Source organism: Tiliqua scincoides, chromosome 5, assembly GCF_035046505.1.
Source record: "Tiliqua scincoides isolate rTilSci1 chromosome 5, rTilSci1.hap2, whole genome shotgun sequence".
In the NCBI taxonomy this organism is placed as follows: domain Eukaryota; kingdom Metazoa; phylum Chordata; class Lepidosauria; order Squamata; family Scincidae; genus Tiliqua; species Tiliqua scincoides.
This window is the reverse complement of record NC_089825.1, coordinates 50,682,886-50,705,220: the sequence shown is the minus strand read 5'-3', so window position 1 is coordinate 50,705,220 and position 22,335 is coordinate 50,682,886. Positions and strand designations below refer to the sequence as shown.

The 22,335-nt window shown below is 43.8% G+C and overlaps 1 protein-coding gene across 1 annotated transcript in view; it reads right to left on the bottom strand.

Annotated features, from left to right (window-relative positions):
- FYCO1 (FYVE and coiled-coil domain autophagy adaptor 1) overlaps positions 1 to 22,335 on the bottom strand; it is a 58,874-nt gene that overhangs the window by 34,626 nt on the left and 1,913 nt on the right. The window contains exons 2-11 of the mRNA XM_066627619.1: positions 19,764 to 19,940; positions 18,843 to 18,949; positions 18,154 to 18,279; positions 15,093 to 15,199; positions 12,982 to 13,125; positions 11,985 to 12,078; positions 9,000 to 11,600; positions 6,891 to 6,983; positions 3,346 to 3,464; positions 1,556 to 1,723 (exon numbers count right to left, since the gene is read on the bottom strand). Coding sequence (XP_066483716.1) covers positions 1,556 to 1,723; positions 3,346 to 3,464; positions 6,891 to 6,983; positions 9,000 to 11,600; positions 11,985 to 12,078; positions 12,982 to 13,125; positions 15,093 to 15,199; positions 18,154 to 18,279; positions 18,843 to 18,949; positions 19,764 to 19,818 — 3,614 coding nt within the window. The 5' untranslated portion in view covers positions 19,819 to 19,940. The remainder of the gene's footprint in view (positions 1 to 1,555; positions 1,724 to 3,345; positions 3,465 to 6,890; positions 6,984 to 8,999; positions 11,601 to 11,984; positions 12,079 to 12,981; positions 13,126 to 15,092; positions 15,200 to 18,153; positions 18,280 to 18,842; positions 18,950 to 19,763; positions 19,941 to 22,335) is intronic.

Here is a 22,335-nt window from a genome sequence, read left to right as displayed (position 1 = left end):
CCTTTTTTAAAACAAACAAGAAAACCAGAAAATATTGTAGTCTTTCCTCACAAGGGAAGTGCTCCAGCCCTCTAAATTTGTGCTAGAATAGATAAACATTATCTATTATCTTTTCCATTAGTGAGGGGGAAATTTTTTTTTCTAACACCTTAAATTCTCAAGCATGACCCACAAACCACATGACCTAACAAATGCAGATGCAACTGCAAAAATGTGGCCAAAACAACTGAGCTATGAAGCATGGTGTGATACCTCTACTGAGAGAGAGAGAGAGAGAGAGAGAGAGAGAGAGAGAGAGAATTTTACATAAACCCAAAGCAACTGCATCGGAAAGAGAAATTAGAATTGGGTCTGAAAATAACAAATTGTGTTTACATTTTAAATGATCAAAAAACTGTGAGAATAGCCACAGCAGTGACTGGGTAGAGCAGAGCATCTGCCATGTCACAAACTATGATTTTAAAAATGTATATTCCACTGTTTAATACAAAACCTTTCCAGGACAGCTAACAACACTAAAGTCTAATAACAACTATTGACATTACACTGGTGCTATTGTGTTAAGATGCAATGCAGGCAGAGTTTTTGGTGTAAAAGTTTAAGATTGGGCTGTCTTTTTATACTTCACCATGAGAATGGAAAACACACAGATTGCTCTGAGCACTACCTTCTAGAGCAGTGATTTTCAACCTTTTTTGTCTTGTGGCACACTGACAAGGTGCTAAAATTGTCAAGGCACATCATCAGTTTTTTGACAATTGAAAAGGCACACCATGCTGTTGGGGGGGCTCACATCCCCCAGTGGCTCTACTAATAAATGACCCTTTCCAAACCCTCGCGGCACACCTGAAGACCATTCGCAGCACACTGGTTGAAAATGGCTGTTCTAGAGCCTGACTCTCCAGCTGACATCAGTCACAGAGTTGGGCTGAAATCTCCATGGCCAAAAGCTGAAACGTTCCAGATATAACGCCGTGTCTGTTGAATTGGTGACTGAGGCCTACATGTTCAGCAGGCATTGGCTCACACCAATATACAAACCTTATACTACCTACCATGGTGCAGTTGATATTGAGAACTTTTCATATCAATTACAAAATAAGCAAAATCATCTTCTGAGTATGGAAGTGTATCCCCCAAATGGTAAACTCAGCCCTTGCTCAGAATTGACAGATCCTTTGTCCATGTGTATATTTAAAAAAAAAAACTCTGAGGAGTGATAGGTCACCCAAGAATAGTTTATCTTGCTTTGCTGTGTGTCACTGTAGTTTGATCTCCTGCCACTGTACTTCGTAGGACTTCAAAATGGGCTATGCAGCTGGGTGACAGGGTGGCCTGCTACAAGTCTAAGGAGGCAGAAACCATTCCTGAATGTCTCACGACTTCTGATTTCTTATAAAGCTCAATACCTGAGTAGTGACTTCAAAGACCCGTCCCTTTTAGAATTCTACTAAATGCCATCACTATTAAAACTTATCTTTAGTTCAGCAGAAATCCCACAGACTAAACAATCAGATTTTCCATGGGGAACTACTTAAAAAACAAATTTACCAACCTGAGAAGTTCAATTAAGCGTTCTTCAAGGATCTGCTTTGTCCTAGTGAGGTCATCTAATTCAGCCATCAACTTCTGATCATTGTTCTCTCGGTCTGATCTCACCTTGCTGAGTTTCTCAGAGTAGTTCTGAATTTGCTCATTTGCTTTGTTGACTTCCTCATGGGCCCTGTTTCAACACAAATTAAATTAACTTCAAGCCTTTCTGCCAAAAGCTGTACCTCACTTACAGCCCAAACTTATTCAAGGCCTGAGCCAGCAGAATGTATATTCGGTCAGTGCAGGCTGCCACAAAAGCCCCATAAAATAACTGCTTGCCTCCCACAGAATGCAGCGTGCACCTTTTAGGCAATGGTGCTGGAAAGTTGGTTAGGACTGGGCTGTATGTCCAATTGACATGAATGAACTTAAATTAGTTGCTTTTGTCTCACTGATTTCAATGATATGTAGTAAGGTTTGCAGGGGCAGGCCTGGAGGGGCAGGGGGACAGAAGCCCTGCGCGCTGCCCCCTGCTGCTGCCGTCTCCACCTGCCATGCTGCCCCGCCTGCCCGTCAGAGCTGTTCCACAGGTAGGCAAAGCCCCCCATGACACTCTGAAGCGTGCAAAAAGCCTTCTGAGGCTTCTAGGGTGATCTTAACGGGTACTTCTGGTTTCATTGGGAAACTAGAAGAACCCTTTAAGGTCACATCAGAACCCTCAGAAGGCTTCTTGAGCTCGTCAGAGCATCACGCTAAGCTCAGTGCGCTTTGGTGAGTATTCCCCTCGGGGGGCAGCATAATGTGGGGGGGTGGCGGCGGCAAGATGCATACCTGGCCCTAGGACGGCATACGGCCAGGTTCGTTAACGCAGGTTTGACTTTCTTGGGATTGAAAATATCCCCAAAAGACAAAGATTAATGACAGTTTAACTACTCTAAAATAGCCAGCTCTAAATACCAATTTTTCCTGCAGATTGAAAGTTTGCTTGAATAAGTGAGTTTTGACAATGCATCAAAACGTCAAGAAGGACAGGGCAAAGCAGGCAGCCTTGGGGACGGAGAAACAATGCTGACTATGAAAATGGTCGTTCCCTTTCAGATTTAAGGTAAGCATGTCTTCACACTGAAGCTAGTTTTAAAATCAAATAAATAATGGATGCAGGTATACAAAACTGAAGACAGTAATCTACAAATGGTAACAGATTCTAGCCTGAGGGTCAGAGGGTGTCAGAGAGGGTAACCCGAGGGTCAGAGAGCAATTCACTGCCAAAGGGGAGTGGGAAACATCCCCACTTTGTCGCTGGCAGTGGCGCAATCCTGGCAATCTCATTGCTGCCATCGCTGCAGGGCACTCGCCTTAAGGGGGAATGCTCTGCTTCTAGTTCCCTTGGTGGGTCACCAGGGAGAACCACACATAATTTCTATCATTTCTTTAGCCTCTGAAGAAGTCTAATTGGTAACATTACGTGTCACAATTAATGTTAATTTTCTGAGTTAATTTTCCGGCATCACCCTTCTTTTTTGTTATATTCTGCAACCAATATCTTGTTCTGTGCATGCAAGATGTCATCATGGGACAAGAGCAGCCCTGACAGTAGGGTTCTTCCGCACATTATGAAGACTATAACTGCTTTTTTTAATTTCCAACGAACAACAACAGGTACAATCTGGGCTGAGAGATATCTTTTATGATTGCAATGTGTTGGCCTCCTGTTTGGATATGCTGCATGTTTTGATGAATCCCTTAATACATCACTATGACATGATTTACAAGAAAACATTGACATCAAATGTTAAGAGAAAGTGTTTTAACCTTTTAAGGTCTTCTTTCAGCTGTGCTATTTCCTCCTTTCCTTTTTGCTGGGCTGCTTTGTACTCAGTCACCTGATCCATTGCAAGGTCCAGTTTCGTACACAGATCTCTATTTGCAGCCTAGCAAAACAATTCAAAAAATTTATAACAACATCGGGGCTATATTTATCTTCAACTCAGAATCTGGAACAGAATTGCATCATGAAGGTCCCAATCCTACCCAATTTTCCAGTGTCGGTGTAGCCGTGCCAATGGGGTGCACACTGCATCCTGTGGAGGGGAGGCAGTCACAGATGCCTCCTCAAGGTATGCGAACATTTGTTCCTTTACCTCAGGGCTGCATTATGGCTACACCGGTGCTGGAAAGTTGGATAGGATTGGGCCCTGAGACAGGTTAGCACTTCTGCCTGGATGCAGCTTTTTAGGACACTGTCACAGAGTCATCCTGCTCTGAACAAGGCCTTAAATAAAAGCCTAACAAAAAACGAGGAGGAATGTACAGATTGCCATGCTACTCTGTGCTACGTTCATCTACTCTGAACATAAGAGCACAAGTCAAACATTTTGAGGTGCGCACAGCTTCCTGAGTGACCTTGGGCAAATCTCTCCCAGTCTAAAGTACTTCACAGGGTAGTCGTGAGGATAAAATGTTAGAGAAACCATATACTGACTTGGAGAAAGGGCAGAATAAAAATGTAATACAGCAGACCCTCCTTACTTGCAGGTTTGACATCTGCAGATTTGACCAACCACAGATGCCTTCCCAGGCCTCAGAACACCTTCTGGATGCAACTGAATGTGACTTCTGGTTTGCATCTGTGACTTCCAGTCAAGGCCGGAAAGTGTTCTGAGGCCCACAGCAACCACGGACTTCAGATACCTCCCAGACAAGGTATTCCGGATACAACTTCTGGATCACATCCAGAAGGTGTCCTGAGGCCTGAGGAAGCCCACTGAATGTGCTAGCCAGTGCAACCTCCAGATGGCCCGGCGCAACCTTCAGGTAAGTGACTGTGTCACAGGACTTGAGCAACTGCAGATTTTGGCATCCATGGGGAGGAGGGGCTGGAACCAATCCCTGTGAATATCAAGGAATGAACATACATAACACTCATTATCTAATGCAGTGGTTCTCAAACTAAGACGTCGCGATGCCCCAGCCAGAGAGCCTGGGCCTCTGCTCCCTTAAGGGGTGAGGAGGAGGGAAGGCATTGACATGATCTGCTGGATCACACTGCTTTGGAAGGGTGCAGGGGCTTGCTATCACTTACTAGAGCCTGCAGCAGCCTCCTGGGGACATGGGGAGCCCCCGCACCAGCCTCCACAGGTAAAAATCATGATTATGACCACTTCCAGTTTCATGAACACAAAATTGGAAGGGTCCCTGCAGTATGTGGAGCCCTGCAGAGGTTGGTGCAGGCTTTGATCAGAGGCAGCAAGCCCCTGCACCCCTCCAAAGTGGCACAATCCAGTGGATCACGTCGCTGCCTTCCCCCCGCCCCTGCACACACTCACTCTGGCTCAAACTCCCTGAAAGTTTGAGAACCGCTGATCTAATGAGATAGCTTTGGTTGTGAGCATGGCTTCTGCAAGCCATAAGGTGAGATCCTTATCTCTCCTGTGTCATATAAAGAACAAGAAATTCCACAATGGGAGGAAAATCCTCCCACACCAGTTTTAAAACACTGGATTTTGCTGACTAAAATAAAAGTTCACAATAAACATGAAAAAACTCGATTAAAAAAATTAAGGGGGGGGGGAGAAAAGAAAAATAATACCATAAAGGGCATTAAGAATAAAGGGAAATATTAAATGGGCCAGCAAGACAGATGCATGCAGCCATGTTCTCATATTCTTGATTCTGAAAGTTAAAACATCTTTGCTTTTCTGCACTTGAAGCAGTTTTGAAACCCTTCTGTTGAAATTTGTGGCAATTATGAATACCTCAGAAAACAATGCCTATTACTGCCTTGCGCAATCCAGTCTGACCAAGTACACTTTGTTGGAGCATGAATGAGCCAACGAGCCTATGCACACCATCTTCTGCCTTCCATCTCGTCTTTCTCTTGTGCACCCAGCTAAATCCAGTTTCCTTGCTTCTTAAGCCATAGCTTTACCCATCATATCCAACCTGGGCAAACTGCAATTTAATCAATCTTAATAGACCAAGTTATCACATCACAGGAAATGGTGGTGTAACAAACCAGGAAGCATTGCATTTAGCTGGGTGTGCAACACTCTTACATGCTGAATTGTTTGAACCTGGCTTCTGGGCTTGCGTATACAACTGAGATTCAGGAATTGTCTCAAGGTTAACATCTTGAGAAAACAACCCTGTCCACAAAAACACAGAATTTCAAAATGCTTCAGTCACATTACCATGGTGACCGTCCTAGGCAATTGAGACAGGATCTAACACATGTAGCAGAATGAGGAGGTAGAGTAAACTGCCAGTCTCATATTACAAGCAGAAGACACCATTGCCAAAAATAAAAAAAATTCCGTCCTTGCAACTGGAAAATCAGAACTTCAGGGTGAAGTGTTCTAGCTCAGCCCTCCCTTACTGTGCTAGTTAGTTTTCGACTTTCAGCAATAGTTTAAAAACAACATCAACAACAACAAAATTACAGATGAATGCATTCATAAATGTGATCCTGTAGTCTGTAGTGCAGCCATTCCCAGACTCTTAGGGAGAGTTTCAGAACTGTTAAGTATTTAGCGGGGCAGGGGAGGCAGGAGGGGAAGGGACAGCAATCCTATGCATATTTATTAAGTTCCTGTATGTTCAGCTGGACTTACTTCCAATAAGCGTGTATAAGACTGCAGACTTACTTATCTTACAGGGTTGCTGTGAGGGATTCTGCACACTCAGAAAGAGCTAAGCAAACATTATTGTTACCATCTCATTCCCAGTTCATTCTGCTTCATGAGCAAAATCCGTGATAAGATTTATGGAATTCTGAAATCCACCAAAGATAACAGCTTTTTTTTTTTTTGAAAAAAGTTGATCATCCGTGATAGATCAATAGAATTGAAAACCCTTGATCTCAACAGGAATTGCTAATATAAACTAATAAGAGAGGAGCGAGATGAAAATTATTTATCCTAGGATAACTGTTTCTGTGAACAGATCCTGTTGGATAGGATTCCGACATATTTTATGCAGACGGGTTGGTGCTACCAGAAAGCTGTGTTGATTCCAGAAATAAGAAACACCATATACATAAAATAACAATGCAGGGTAATTCCTCTTTTAGGACCAACCAAAAAGTAACAAAGGATCAAATGACAAGCTTTCAATACCTATAGGATTATTCATTAGGCTAGATGGTAAGCAAAAGCAGGGGAACGGTGGGGAGAAATGTGAGGGACACGTTGTTGGTTCCCCAGAAGTCTACATTAAGCTTTAGGCATTGCTGAAGCATCTTGCCAGATCCGAGTCAAAGACAGCTCACAGATGGCTACCCTGTGTTTAAGTCTGTCACAAATAGCTGTTGACACAAATGCTTCAGCGAGTATCTTGTTTTAATCAGATCAAGGACCAACCTGCATCTCTTTGAGTGCTTCCTCTGCAGCGTGGGCTCGCCGGCTCTGCTCTTCAACTTGATGCTTCAACTTTTCGCATTCTTCACTGGTAGCCTGGCACAATCCAAAAACAAACAAAAATCTATCACCATGAATCAAAAGGATAGTTTTCTACTGTTAGTCTGCTGGATAGGGCCCAGTGATGTACTGGGGGGGGGGCAAATGCCTCAGGCACCAAGCTCGGGGTGGTGGTGGCATGCCGCCATTCACTCCCCCCACAGCACCACTTGCGGCACTCAGTCAGTTGCCAATAGTATAGGCATGCCAATTTGAGGGCTGCCCCCGAAGGCCTCCTCCCAGAGGTGTTCCTCAAGGTGAGGCAGAAGACATGGAGGGGTGGCATCTCCAGGTGGGTGGCACCCCTGGAGTTGTGCCCATGGGTGGCAAAGTGGCCGGGAATGCCACTGGTAGGGCCACCCACAAAATGCAACCCATATTAATGGTAGAGAGAAGGGGTGGCAAGACTGTACAAAGGAGGAATTGAATAGTGATTAAAATGAGACAAAATGCAACGAAGAGTTTTAAAAAATGTAACATATGGATAGTCATTTAGTGAGACTTCTACTATAGTTTTAATTGGCGACCACAATTCAAGATTGCATTCTCAAAAGAAGACAGAAAGCCAAATACCTAAGGGTCTGCTTAGATGGTCCTATCAGTTATGCGCGCTGCAAAAGTAGGATCGTGGCTTCCCATTCCACCCACCAGAAAAATCATTCTGCCCATTCCACCCTCCGGGCTTCAGTGTTCCTGATGATAAATATCTCAGTCAGCAACTGAAGAATCCAGAGATATATTGTCTCTGAATAATGCAGATTTGGTTCAACTACTGCTATAGCTATCCTCTACAACTTGGCTGAATTCCTTTTAAAAAGGAATTAATTACTTGTTAATTACATCCCTCTTCAGATGTTTGGGATCCCTTCAATTATTTCAGCAAAGGCAGGGGATGGCATTTCGGCAGCAGGTACCTTCAGTAACCAGTGTGTCTAAAAATGTATTGCCGTGTATGCATGTGTATTCACCTTCCCCATCACCGTTCTTGCATTTAGGACTTACTAACCAGCTAGTATCTGAAGTCACCACTGACTTCCTCTTTTCTCCCAAATCACAGAGACTTTGAGAGAGAGGTGAGGACTTCTCTAAATTGTGTTGGATACAGAGAGGGAAAGAAACAACGGGAACCCTCTTGCTCAAAAGGTACTCCTGCTGTTTCTTACTTTGTCAAACACGCAGGTGCAAATGACACCTCTGAGCAGAGGCTCTGTATACCTTGGGTGTCCTGTTCCCCAGAGGGCTGGGGGCACTGCCCTTGACAAGCTGGAGAGTGAATTCTGGATGCCATATTTAGGAGGAGCAGCCCAGACATCTGAAAAGAGGTGAAACTTGTGCAAAGTAGTACTTCCAGTCACCTGTCCTGAATTTACTGTCAGGTGAAGTCACTGGAGGGCCCTGAGTTCCAGTACCATGTGTGTGAGAAAGAAATGGCTCTCTATTCACCCTCTCTCCAGTTCTAATGCCCTCAGTGTGCTGCAGTCTATGCTGACCCCACCCCACCAGCAGATTAAGATAGGTGAGAAAGCATGGTTGGCTTCCCAAGGTGAGTGAAGAAATTACAGCAAAAGTTATTTGCTTTTTCCTGTCCTCAAAGTTATGTGCTATTGCACTCAACTGCTACACTGCTTAACCAGGAACAAGGGAATCTATTGTTGTATGTGCCATGGATTGCTTCCTCAAAACCACTCCCCTCAACTCCCTGTGTGACTTTGAAAGGGAAAAACACTGCTTTTGGCAAATAACAATCGTCAACTTGTATAAGCGGAAGCATTCTACCGAAGTCTGGGGTTTTTTTAAATGCTTTAAAAATTAACCATACTTTGAATAATTTTGAAGTGCATTAAGAACAATTTTACAGTGGAGAAGTGACATAATAGAATGAGAGCCCAATCCTATGCAGGCCTACTCAGAAGTAAGTCCCATTTGAGTCAATGGGGCTTACTCTCAGGAAAGTGTGGATAGGATTGCAGCCTGAGTCAATCCTACCAAAGAAGATTTCAATGTAAATGTTACCTTAAATTTTGTCTGATAGTTTAAAATCTCTGTGCTCAGTTGAAACTTCACTGTAGACAGCTCCTCTTTGCTGGTCTCTTGCAAGCTCAGGGCCTGTCTCTCTGCCAACTCCAATTTGGTTTCCAGACTAGGCACAGCTGCGGCACAAACCATAGTATCCTTCAGTTTCTCTTGCAGTTCTTGGTTCTCCTGGCTGAGCCTGGAGAGGTCAAGCTGCAGGTTCTCTTGTTCTTTGGCTGCGGTTTCTTCAGTAGTCCTGAGTCTCTCCATGATCTGGGACAGCTTTTCTTCTGCTTGCGCCTTTTCAGAGGTCAACGTGCAAATCTGAATGCCAAATTCAGCCATGTCTGTGTTGGTCCTATGGAGGAGGTCTTTGATTTCCATGTTTTCCATATTCACAGTTTCCATATACTGCTTGACTTTGGACAATTCGTCAGTGAGGCACACCAAGTTCTTCTCCAGTTCAGCCTTCTCATGGCCTTCTTTGTCCCTCTTGTTCTTCAGCACTTCTTCCCGCTCTTTACACTGAAGAAGTTCTTGTACGTGGTTTCTGTTGAGTATTTCGCTTTGCTCTTTCAGCTGGTCAACCAAGGCCTTTTGCTCACTTAGAACAGTCTCGTTAACATCCAGTTTGCCCTGCAGCCTCTGCTGCTCTGCTGTTGCTTGCTGAAGCTTGGCTTGAAGGTCTATAATTTCCCTCTGTAGCCTAGACACTTCGGCCTGGTTGATACTCAGCTGTTCCTCAGACAGAGCTAATCTTGAAGCCAAATCTTTTGCTTCTTTCTCTTGCCACACTGCTCGTTCCAGCTGGACTTTCTCCACTGAAGTCTTCTCAGAAGTAAGGGACTCTATCAATTTTGTCTGATGAAGGCAAGTTTTTTCCATATTTGCCCTTTCTGACTCAAGAACATCCACTTTTTTCCTGTAATTCTCAGTCTGTTCCTGAAGCTGCTTGCGCTGGGTCTCCAGGTTTTGCAATGCCTCATCTTTCTCTGCGAGCTGTGACTTCAGCAATTCTTCACACTGCCTTGAGGAGGACAGACTCTTTTCCATCTGTAGGTAATGCTCTTTGGTCCTCTGGTGCTCTGCTTGCAGGGCACTTAAGGACTCCTTCATGTCTTGTTCTCTTTGTTCCAGTTCTTGGTAATCTGACTGCAGAGCATTCAGCTTCTCATCCAGAAATTGAATTTGCCTGGTGGCATTTTTCAAGTTTTCATCTAGCAGTTTGTTCTCTCCCCGGAGTTTCTTCTCCTTTTCATCCACAGACACAGCAGCATCGTCGATCTGACTCTGGAGCTGTTTCTCGGAGGCACTCAGTCCGGCAACCTTGGATTCCAACGTTGATTTAGATGCCTCTGTCTCTCTGAGCTTCTCTTCTAGCTTCTGATTGGTTTTCTGCAGCTTCACATTCTGGGACTTCAGCTTCTCCTTTTCCTCACAAACATTCCTCAGGGAGGAGCTCTGCTGTGTGGCCTGTTCCTCCATTCTTTCTATCGTTTGGCTAAGGCGATCCTTGTCAGAAATAAGTTCCTCCTTTTGTCTTTCCAAGCTCTTAACAACTTGACTTAGTTCTGACAGGCGATTTCCCAGAAGCTCAAGCTGCTCTGTTAAATTTTTTACTTCTTGTCCCATTGCCATTTTCCTAGAGCTGAATTCCTCTTCAAGTTGCACTCTTTCTCTCCTTTCCTCCTCAACTTTTAATTCCAGTGATCTTGTGCAATCCAATGACTCTTTTAGCTGGATTTGCAGATCCTTCTGCAGACGAGCCTTTTCAGCTGACATGACTTCCAGAGCAGCCTGCAGTTTTCCAGACTCATCCCGAGCATTGGCAGTCAGGCTCCTCAATCTGGATTCAAACTCTTTCTGCACCTCCTCTTTCAGACAGAGCTGCTCTTCGAGGCTTTTCAGCTGAGAAAGGTGTTTGCTATTGAGCTTCTGAATGTCAGCCTTCTCCTGTTCTGCTTCTTGGAGTTTTGCCAGCAACTCCTCAATCTTCAGGGCTGACTCGTACTGAATGGAGGCTTGCTGCCCTTTTTCACTCACAAAAGCATTGGCTTTGGCAACAAGCTCGTCATTCTTCTGTTTTGCTGACTTCAGCTTGGCTGTGAGCTCACTGATACAGAGATCCTTCATACCCATGGAAGTCCTGGTGGTTTCCAGCTCTTGATTCAACAGAAGCAGCTTTGATTCAGAGTCCTTTTTACTGGACTCCAGTTCCTCAAGCCGTGCAGAATATTCTTTTTGCTTCTCAAGGGCATTCAGTTCTAATGTCTGCAAGCATTTCTGCAGATCCTGGACAGTGTCCTGAGTGCAGTGGGAGATCTCACGTTGTTTTTCTAGCTCTCCAAGCATTTTCATCAGCCTGGCATTCTCCTCACCAACATTGATGCTCTTCTCTTTCTCTGCTTGTGCTTGCCGTTTCTCAAGACTGATGGCCACTTGAAGTTCCTGGTTTTCCTGTTCCAAATGCTGGATCTGATCCTGCAGTTCCTTCTGCCGTAGCTCTGCCTGGTCAAGCTCTGCATGCAATTCATCAAGGCCCTCGAGGGGTTCAGTGTTTAAAAAGTTATTGCCATCAGGACTGGAGGGGATGTCTTGGGCCTAGGAACAGGAGAAAAATAGATTTAAGTGCGACTAGGTACCTCTTTTGACATAGTACAAAAAAGTACAAAAAAATAGCTTTAGTTTAAGGGCCTGAATATCCATAAATAAGGGCCTGAATATAAAAAATATTAAGGTAAGCCAGAGAATCAAGTCATACATAAGACTATAATGATACAGAGATAGTAGGAATCCGGTAATTCCTGTGATCAAACTGTGATTCCGGTGATCAAGAGACAAGGAAAATCAATTAAAATAATTACAATGTGTTTTTCTCTTGTACAAGTGGTGATGAACCACAACAATGATGTTATACATAAGAAAGACGACCAAGGTAACTTTATGGCCACCCTTGTAAAGAAGTGCATTTGTCCACACAATTACCTGCAAATAGTTGCTCACCAAACTACTCATACTTGAACTGCGGCTTGGAGGCTTCCACAGGTGAGCTGAGGAGCCAAGCGAAGGCAAGGTTCTCCTGCAAGAGGAAGAGGGGGAAAAATAGGAAAAACTAAGCACTTATTTTTCAAGTGTGTCCTCATATTCACTCATATTCAAGTGGATACTTGTCTCTAGTTTAGGAATCAGACACAATACAGAGGAAGGGTTGCTTCAGTTTGCATTGGTTCTTGCAGCTTACTGGAGCCACTGTAGGACATATGCAGGCTGTGCAGTCAGTTTGGCTGACTTGCCACTTTCACTGAGGGTTGACAAAATCAGTGATAGGACCATTGCATCCTGGACAACTGTGTCCCAGCCAAATCTGTCCCGGTCTTTGGTATACCTGGACATTTTCACTCAGGTTTTTTGCATCCCAAACATTTGTGACCCAATATTTATATTAGATGTACATTTTTTCTTTTTAAAACTCAAAGGTAGGCTTAGGTTTAAGGGACAGGACAAGAGGCTTAGCATATATAAACATGGGGTTACAGTTTGTTGCCCAGTTATAGTGGGATGCAAATAACCGGGACTTAAAAAAACACAAAAAACCACCAGACACGAATGTCCAAGAATGCCAATGACCGGGACATAATCATCCAGAATGCAAACACCTTAGTACCTGCAAAGTCATAGGTATACATACTAAGTATGAGTAAAACACATTGCTGAATGTGATGAAAGGGTCATTTTAGATTATATATGACAACAATTTAAAAAAGAGAAAATGTTTTAGGGAGATAAGCCACTCACTTATCAGGACAGAAGGACAGGTAGCTTTTCATAAAGAGCACCACAGGGCTCCATATTTCTTTCATTGTATTAAATGAACATTGTGATGTCTGATCAGCTGTTAGTTTTATTAGCAAGAGGGCGTCCCATAATCCCCCAAGTCATTCTTATGGAAGGAGAACATCAAGCCCCAAATGGTTTGTGTTACCTGGCAAATGTGGGCCATGCAGCATCCAAGTCATAACCTCTAGATGCCAGATCAAACTGAACCTCAGTTAGTTCATAGAGGTGACCAACAATATCGGAGCTCATTTTAGCATTCAGGAAAGGACTTCTAGCATAGTACCAATCGCTAAAAAAACACACACACACACAGAACAAGAATTGTGATTAGCAAGCATAAAGAATTTACATCTATAATACTCAACAGGATGCAAGATAACAAAATGGTTGTTAACAAAAGGGCAGGAGGTCTGGTCTAGAGGGCTGAGCCTCCAACTGCCTGAAGATAACATCTGAAGGCCGCCAATTCGAGGCCTCCGGCACCATGAACGGCGAGACCTTGAAGCAGCTGACAAGCTGAACCGAGTTATTCCACCTGCTCTTCGGAAGGAGCTGCTTGTCAGCCTGTGTGGGAGGAGGCCAGAAAGTGATAACAGACCGCAAAAGTTCCATCTGAAATGTTGTGTAGTTCTTGAAAGACAGAACCTTTCTTTAATTGTAAAAATCCCTACGGGGATTTAAACAGCCTGCCTATGTAAACTGCCTTGAATTAAAAAAAGCAATTGTGACCCACTTCTGGCTTTGCAATCACAACCCAGAAATGGGCTGCGATACCTTTTTTTTTTTTTAACTTTCTACAAGCCGTGGGGATTCCTCATACCTCCCTTGACCCTGGCAGCAGGTAAGGCATGTTTAAAAAAGCCCCCTCTTTCCCCGCAGTGGCACGATCCTGGGAATCGTGTCACTGTCTTTCCCCTGCTCCCGTCCCTTAAAGGGAAAGGGGCAGTGGTTCTTCAGTTGCCGGGTCCCAGTTTGAGAACCACTGATCTAGTGGGTACACATATTCCAGAATTGCAATGTGGTTCAAACAGGAAGTGCAGTCTTTCTACCTGAATTAAACTGACAGCTTTGAACAGCTTTGCTAGCAGCTATATGAGGCCAATGAAATCAATTGCTCCAAACTACACACAGTCCAGTAAAAGTTAGCTGCAAGTAAATCCCACTAGGGAAAAAGATTAGATTGGATTTTATTAACTCGGTTTGCTGAATTATTGATTCCCAGTACCTTGTTGTACTGTGGGAAAAATCAGAAAGCATATACTGGATAAATTTTATGATAAATGTAATTTTTTTTTTTTTAAAGAATGGAATAATACAGAAGGGAGAGGAAAAGATAACAAATAACAGTAGCATGCGACACTTGTAAAGCCACACTGCTGTCACAACAACCTTAGAAGTAGTATCAGGGGAAGATCTGTGTTTCCCAATTAAAATTCCTTAGAAAATATGACAACCGCATAATAACATAGCCTAAAAGGGAACTTTCTGCAGTGGCATCACTACGGTTTGCATCGCTTGGTGCTGGAGGCCAGTGCATCACCTTTATGACAGACCTCCTCCCATGCAGTGGGCAGGGCAATGCCTTAGGCAATGGGCTTGGTAATGTACCATTGCCCTACCCCCGGTGGTTTTTTGGCTATAACTTTTGATTGAAAAGTTTTGATGTAACTTTTGATAGATATTTCAATGCGATTTATTGCATTACATTCTGCATGAATTTATGCATTGATTGATGTATAACATGATAGTATTATTCAAAAATATCAAGATTTAAAAATTTTTGGCGAATAGTGGTGTCACCCTCCCCTATGTGTGTCACCCAGTGTGGCCCACACTTTCCCCTCCGCATCCCTCTAGTGACACCACTGGATCTCTGGACTGTGAGCAATAAAATGGTAGCAACTGCACATTTTATTGTACCTCCCACATATTTACTGCTTTTCATTTACTTCAAAATGTTGAGTGTTTCTCTACCATCATCAATCAATGATGTGGAGCAGGTCTGTGGATTAAGTCCTTACAGCAAACCACAGCAGAAATGGTGGTTTGCAAGCCAGCTTCAAACAATGATTACAGATCCTTTTTTTTGTTTTGTTCCAAGCAAACCAAAGTTTATAGGCAAGGTTGGATTCAGGTGTTAAAACAAACTATGGTTTCATATTACATCTGAACCCAGCTGGTCTCACTCTTACATTCTGTAAGCACACAGCACGTATCAATTATCATTGCACGTATGTTGAATAAAACAATATTTACCCTGTTACTTTGGAATTCATAAAACACTGTTGCAAAGTGTCTGCAAGTCTTTGGTGCACTAAGGAGTAACGTATAAATGCCCTTCCTTTGCCAAGGGATGTTCTTAGCTGGAAAAAGAAAACAATCAAAATATACTTCTATAAGTTATACACAGATTAGAACATTCCGTAGTGCTACCTAAAGCATCACAGCCCCCACTTCTAATATTAATAGCTATCAGCTAAGAAAGTTTTCTTTGCTTCTTTATATACATATAGCTAAGGTCTGCTTAGAGTTGTTGGTCTATCAGGGATCTCCCTGCTGCCAAACCAGTCTTTTTGGTGGAGTATTGAAGGAAACGAAGAAAAACATCAACAAAGGAGATGGCACCTCTGCACTTGTCCACTCAAATCTGCATGGAAGCACCTCTGCATGGAAGATATAAGAATCCTGGCAGTGAAAGGGGAAGGACAGATGACAAAGGCTTCGCAGGCTGCCTATAAAGAAAAATTGTCATAAGAGGTATAGGCGATGTGAATCACAAAAAGATGTGTGATTGAGGGTCCAATCCTATACAACTTTCCAGCACTGATGCAACCCCAGTACAGCCCAAAGGTAAGGGAACAAACATTCTGTGATCTTGAGAGGGCATCCATGACGCAGCAAACGCCTCTTTGGCACAGCTGCCTTGGTGCTAGAAAGTTGGAAAGGATTAGGCCCTGAATCACACAAAGATGAAAGATGTGTGATTGAATAAGTGATATGAATCACTCAAAGAAAACTCAGAAAGGTTGTTTAGCAATGTCACATAATTTGGGTATGGCATAGAGAGCCTTCACTGGGTTTGGAATGCCTCAATACAAAACAATAAAATTACTTGCAGGACGGTATTGACTAAGAAAATGCTAAAAGGAAAGATAAACATGGGGAGAGAAATCTTTGTTAAGCTCTTGTTGGTGCTGGTGTTAATTTTAGCTCTTCTGCTCAGAGATATTCATGGGAATTAAATATAACAACTGATTGTCATTCAGTCTCTTTGAACGTAAGTGGAGCATCTGTTTGACTTTCCAGATTAAAGACTTGAAACCTCCATAAAGGAGTAATTCTTAAACTGCAAGACAGATCTCCCCAGTGGCACAAAAGTTGCCTTGATTAGCCTGAGGCCAGACAAGACTGTCAGTTCACTTCCTGTGGCAAAACTTAAGGTGGCAAGCATGCATTTTTGCAATCTTTAGGCTTCCTTAGGATCTATTCTCTACTGCACCCTATAGCTCTGTCTGCCCCCCCCCTTCTGCTTGCTTGGAAGTCAAGAGACAAGAGTGAAAACACTGCTTCTTCACTTTCAGAGAAACTGTTCCCTTGTTTTGATGCTACTTGTGTTTTGAAAGAGGAACATGCTCAGACCATTTTTGCTTGGCTTAAGGAAACTCAGTATGAGTCAAAGTAAAAACAAAACCTGGTATAGGAGGATCTGGTAGTGCAACGTTTACTCATTAGATAGAATATATGGGGAACAAAAAAAGAACACGCAGTGTACTATCTGTTGTAGTACAGATTGTGTTGTAGTACAAACACAAATTGTGTTTGTATCCTGCAAAATGCCAATGGTAGGCTTGGTTCATGTATTATTTTATGTTCATAAGAGTAATTCCAACTATCTCGCTCATGCAGATGGAGTAAGGTCTTAAGTCTCATGAACAGGAACTCATAAAATCTCACTTTGCTTACTAACCAGCAATTATTTGTGGTAAGTCTCAATGCCCTCTTTGCCTGAGTTCTCTGGCATATGTAAAGGGCTTGGAAGACAAGTGTTGTGGGAGAGGGCTTTGTCTCATTTGCAGTGGAATACAGAGCCAGTAAGAAATAGCAGGAGACTCTCCAGTAGCCAAAAAGGAATTTCTGTTGTGTTACCTCCTCAAGAATGGCAGTGGAAGCAAGACCTCTAAGGAGGTGAACTATGTGGTGCTGGATATCTTCTTAGCCACATGTCTGGCTGCACCTGCCCCTCGTGACCATGTGAGCTGAATTTATAGATGCCTGCAGATAGAACTAGCTTTATGAGCTCAAAGAAGCTTTAGCATTGAATTTGCTAAAGGAAATGTACAAAGAATCACACCCACACCCACACAAATGGTGTTTTTGTACTACCAGATCAAGCATTGAGCATATCTGTGGTGGCCCTACAATTATGAAATTCCCTATTTGAATTAAGATCTGTGCCTTTTCTATCAGCCTTCACATGGCAGCTGAAAACCTTTTCTTTTGTTTGGCTCCACTCCCCACCCCCCCATTTCTATGGCTCCTGCTTTGTTAAGTTTTTTCCTTTGTCTTGGATATTTTCTTATGTTTCTGTTTTTCTTTTCAGCCTTTTGTGCTGTGCAGCATGGCCTTTCCCAGTTTGAAGAGACACTTGGCCAACAGTCTGAGGCAAAGAAGGAAGGCCCATAGCCAGGGAGACAGACCAGGGACAGACTGCACTTGCTCCCGGTGTGGAAGGGATTGTCACTCCCGGATTGGCCTTTTCAGCCACACTAGACACTGTTCCAGAACCACCTTTCAGAGCGCGATACCATAGTCTTTCGAGACTGAAGGTTGCCAACAGCAATGCTGCTGATGCTATTGTTTTACTGCCAGGTTCTAACACTTTATGGCTGCTGCTTTTATGATTTAAAAACAATTACATCTATTGTTTTCATGGTGTTTTAAAAATGGTATCCCAATATCAGGGTGGGGGGGGGGAAGGAAGGTTGGATATAAATATTTTAAATAAACATATAAACTATCTACATTTACATATACATCTTTTCCTACCCAAAAGTTTCTATCCTAAATGTTCTGATTAGATGGTATAATCTGAATTGTAGCTAGAGGTCTGCAACCTGGGAGCACTGTACTAGAAGTACTGAATGAAGGGAAGTACAAGGGAAAGGACAGTCAGCAATTGGTGCATAGGTTGAAGTGAGCTAATACCACCACCATTAATACCCTGTGCTTCTTTATGATTGCCATCCTTAGTGTTAGCCTGAGCTGTCAGACTGTTACACTACAGACTGTAATGACCAAATCGGCCTGTTCCACCTACTTCTGAAATAGACTTGACAAAGCGGATTCCATCATTTGCTCCTTTAACTTTAGCCAGACAGTCACAGAAATAATCCCAGTAGTCTTTCCGGTTCCCCAGTAAGGTAGACTTTTCCTTCTGGTCAAACTGTGAAACAGATAAGGGAACATTGTAACTTCAGATTAGCTTCCCACAAAACTTAGAGAGAATGTTCTCTCTCTTCGTAAACACTGGGTGATGCATCGGCCAGTAATCCTTGGGATTTCTAATAAAATTAGATTTAAGCCATTTCTGTCCAACGTTGCATATATGCAACAGGGACCAAATGTGTACAAAAATGCATTAACTAACATGAGCTAACCGTGGCCTAGTATAGACATTGCAAATAATGGTTTCATAATTCAGCATTATAATTCTGAACCTTGAACTCACACACTTCCCCCTTCCCTTTGTATATGAAGGGAGGAACTTTACAAATTCCTGTTCTAATTTTGAACAAGTGGGAACTTTCAAGACATCCAAACATGGTCATATCCCAGCTTGTTCTAACCAGGATATGAAATTCAGACTGAATTCAGTATACCAGTGCCCTTTGGATGGCTCACTGCAATTATTCCATTCTGTTATATTCTGATTATCAGCACAAACATTAGCTAAGAAAGACAATGATTAAGAAATAAAGCTCACTTGCAATTGTTAATATTCCTTACCTGCAAAAGGTACTCAAGTTTGTAGGAAAATTTGTGCAAGCTGACACAGTCATCTGTGATTGGCTCCCCTGCATCTGTAAATGCTTTGTTCAGTTCTGTCACGGCATCTTTAAAAAGCAAAATGCAACATGCCATTTATGGAATGCAACCATCAGCCATGTAAATAATTGACCTGATCATCTGTTTTCCGCTTTATTTGCATCTACTGTATTTGTATCAGGGTCTTGCTGAAAAAGCCTCACGTGGCGCAAACTGGTAGGCTGCAGTACTGCAACCGAGAACTCTCCCCAAGACCTGAGTTCGATCCCAGCGGAAGCTGAATCTCAGGTAGCTGACTGGAGGTCGACTCAGCCTTCCATCCTTCTGAGGTCGGTAAAATAAGTACCCAGCTTGCTGGGGGAAAGGTAATATGACTGGGGAAGGCAAGGGTAAACCAGCCTGCTTATAGTCTTCCATGAAAATGGCGTAGAAGCGGCGCCACCCCAAGGGTCGGTAATGACTTGGTGCTTGCACAGGGGATCTCTCTCTCTCTCTCTCTCTTGATGAAGGACATAGTGGACAGGCTTGTTCATGTTATAGACAGTACATAGGGATCCCTTTAATTTAAAGGCTGCAATTTGCCATAGAAATTTGCTCAACACTTTTGATTTCAAATGGTACATTTGTGGTACCTGGAGAAAGAAAGCTAATCTTGAGAAGTGAGCGACATCACATAAGAGAGATCACCCGGTGTTGAATTTGGAAGAGCTTCCATACGGTGGAAACGGGTTTAAGTTCCAGTTCTCTTCCTTTTGCTACCTGGGGCACACGGCACCCTCTGGCTCCAACACCACATCCTTGCTTCTCCCCTTCCCAGTAAATGCATGAGGAATGCATCAAGGCAGAAAGAACAAGTCAATCAACAGGCAGACAGCTTTTTACCCTGCAAATCTCGGATAATCCTCTGCAGCTGACTTTCTCCGCTGCTTGCTGCCATGGTCGAAAACAAAGGCACTGAACCATTCAACTTTCCAACCAGTTATGAAAAGATGGCAGAGTTCATGTTGTCGATGACTGTTCGGTTAGCATGAACCAGTCGTCTTTGCAGCATCTGTAAGTCTTAGGGAAAAGACAGTTACTAAAGCTACAGATTTGAAAGATCTGCTACAGGTGGTGCACTGTGATGTCCTGGATTTCTAAATCATAGGCCTAGTTTTAAGTAAATGGGTACTCTCAATTTACAGTCAGTGTGAGCTCACCAGTATCACATTATCCAAGGCAGATACACTGTTATGCTAAAACCAGCTCAGGTCAATATTGTATCAACTGTCCATCCCAAAGTATGTCACCAGTTGTCTAGACAGCTTGTCAGGACTGCCTGGAGTGATTAACAAAAGGACACGTGGATGGTTAAGCCAATCGGAGCTGGGGAAACAGATGGATAATAGCCCACACTCTTTCAGCAACAAAAGAGGCTTCAAACAACAGAAAAATGGCCAAAATAATAACCGGTAGCTGTCAAAACCAGCAACTTGAATTGCACCCAGAAACAAATCAGCAGGCAGTGCAACCCTAGCAGCAGTAGTTCAACAGATTCAAACTGACACACCTCCCCCAAACCACTTAACGAGCCACTGCATTCTGCTCTAATTGTAGTTTCTGGGTGTTTAGGAGTGCTTTGATGCAGCTACTGGATCAGCAACCTATTCTGAATGAGGGACCAGCACCCCCATTGCAGGAACAGGTCTGCAGCTTGGCAGTTCTTCACAATTCATCACTGTTCCAGGATGCTCAGGTGGCAGTGGCGGCCAGGGTTGCCTTTGCCCAGCTTTCGTTGCCACACGAGCTGTCACCTTACCTGAATTGTTCAGATCCGATCACAGCAGTCATCAAGACTCAATTACTGTACGTGTTTCATGTGAGGCCGTTTTTGAAGACTGTTTGGAAATTGCAAATTAGTGCAGCATGAGGTGGCCTGCATGGTGAAGGGGACAAGGTGGTTTGACTCCGTTGGACCACATCAGCAGTGGCTGCCGATTAGTTTCCACACAAAATTCAATATGCTGGTTTTAACCACTAAAGCCCTTTGCAGTTTAGGGTTGAAGTATCTCAGCGACCCGCTTCTTCCATTTGACCAGAAGTGACGTTTTAACGATCTCTGGAGACCTTAGAAGGCTGAGGGTTGAGAGGCCATGCACATTCTCTCTGGCCCTCAGAATGCCTCCAGATTGGGGGTCAGCAGGCACAGGTGGCCTGTTCCCTGACAGTGGCGGTCCTGGCCACTGTGCCACCCATATGACCAGAAGTGATGTTTTAAGGCCCTCTGTAGATCTTAGGCCGAGGGTTGGGAGGCCATGCAGATTCTCTCTGGTTCTCAGGATGCCTCCAGTTTGGGGGACAGCAGGCACAGGTGGCCTGTCCCCTGACAGTGGCGGTCCTGGCCACTGTGCCACCCATATGACCAGAAGTGATGTTTTAAGGCCCTCTGTAGATCTTAGGCCGAGGGTTGGGAGGCCATGCAGATTCTCTCTGGTTCTCAGGATGCCTCCAGTTTGGGGGACAGCAGGCACAGGTGGCCTGTCCCCTGACAGTGGCGGTCCTGGCCACTGTGCCACCGAGGGCAAGCCTGGCAGTGCTGGGCCCCCCATTGTGTGACTTATGGAGGCCATCTGAGGCCTCTGGACAGCCTTAAAACATCACTTCCGGTTTTCAGATGAAGACCTTAGAAAGCTGAGAGTTGGGAGATCTTGCATGTTCTCCGGCGCTCAGAATGCTTCCAGACCTTAAGGGGGGGGGCAGCAGGCACAGGTGGTCCTAAGGGTGGCACAGTTGGGGGGTGCCACCAAACCCCCAGCTGTTTTTCCCAGAAGCACTTGAAACCACTGACCCCCCCAGTTATGCCACTGCCCCCTGAGGTTGTCTGGGGGCCCTCCTGCAGATGCTGCTGGTCTCTGAAGCTTGACTAGTGGCAACAAAAGGAAGGACCCTCTCTATAGTGGCACCACAACTACGAAGCGTCCTCCCTACTGAATTAAGAACTATGGGCCCAATCCTATCCAACTTTCCAGCAGTGGTGCAGCCACAATGCAGCCCTGAAGTAAGGGAACAAATGTTCCCTTACTTTAAGGAGGCCTCTGTGACTGCCTCCCCACCACAGGATGCAGTGCACGCCCCACTGGCACTGGAAAATTGGATAGGATTGGGCCCTGAATCCTCCCACTTAGTCTTCTAGTGGGGCTTAAGACTTTTCATTCTGGATTGCTTTTGCTGTCTGAAATGGTTGATTTTGCTGTTTTTGTTGTTATGCTATCATTATTTTGTTTTTATATACAGATTTTATATAACTGTATGTATTGTATTTTATGATTTTAAATTCGGATTGATTGCTAGCCACTTTGGTTCCTTATTTTATTTTAAGGAGAAAATGTTTTAAGATAAATAAAATAAATAAATTGTATTATCCTCTGAAAGCCAGGAATGGTTCACACACAAATCTCACTGCATTTATGGGAGG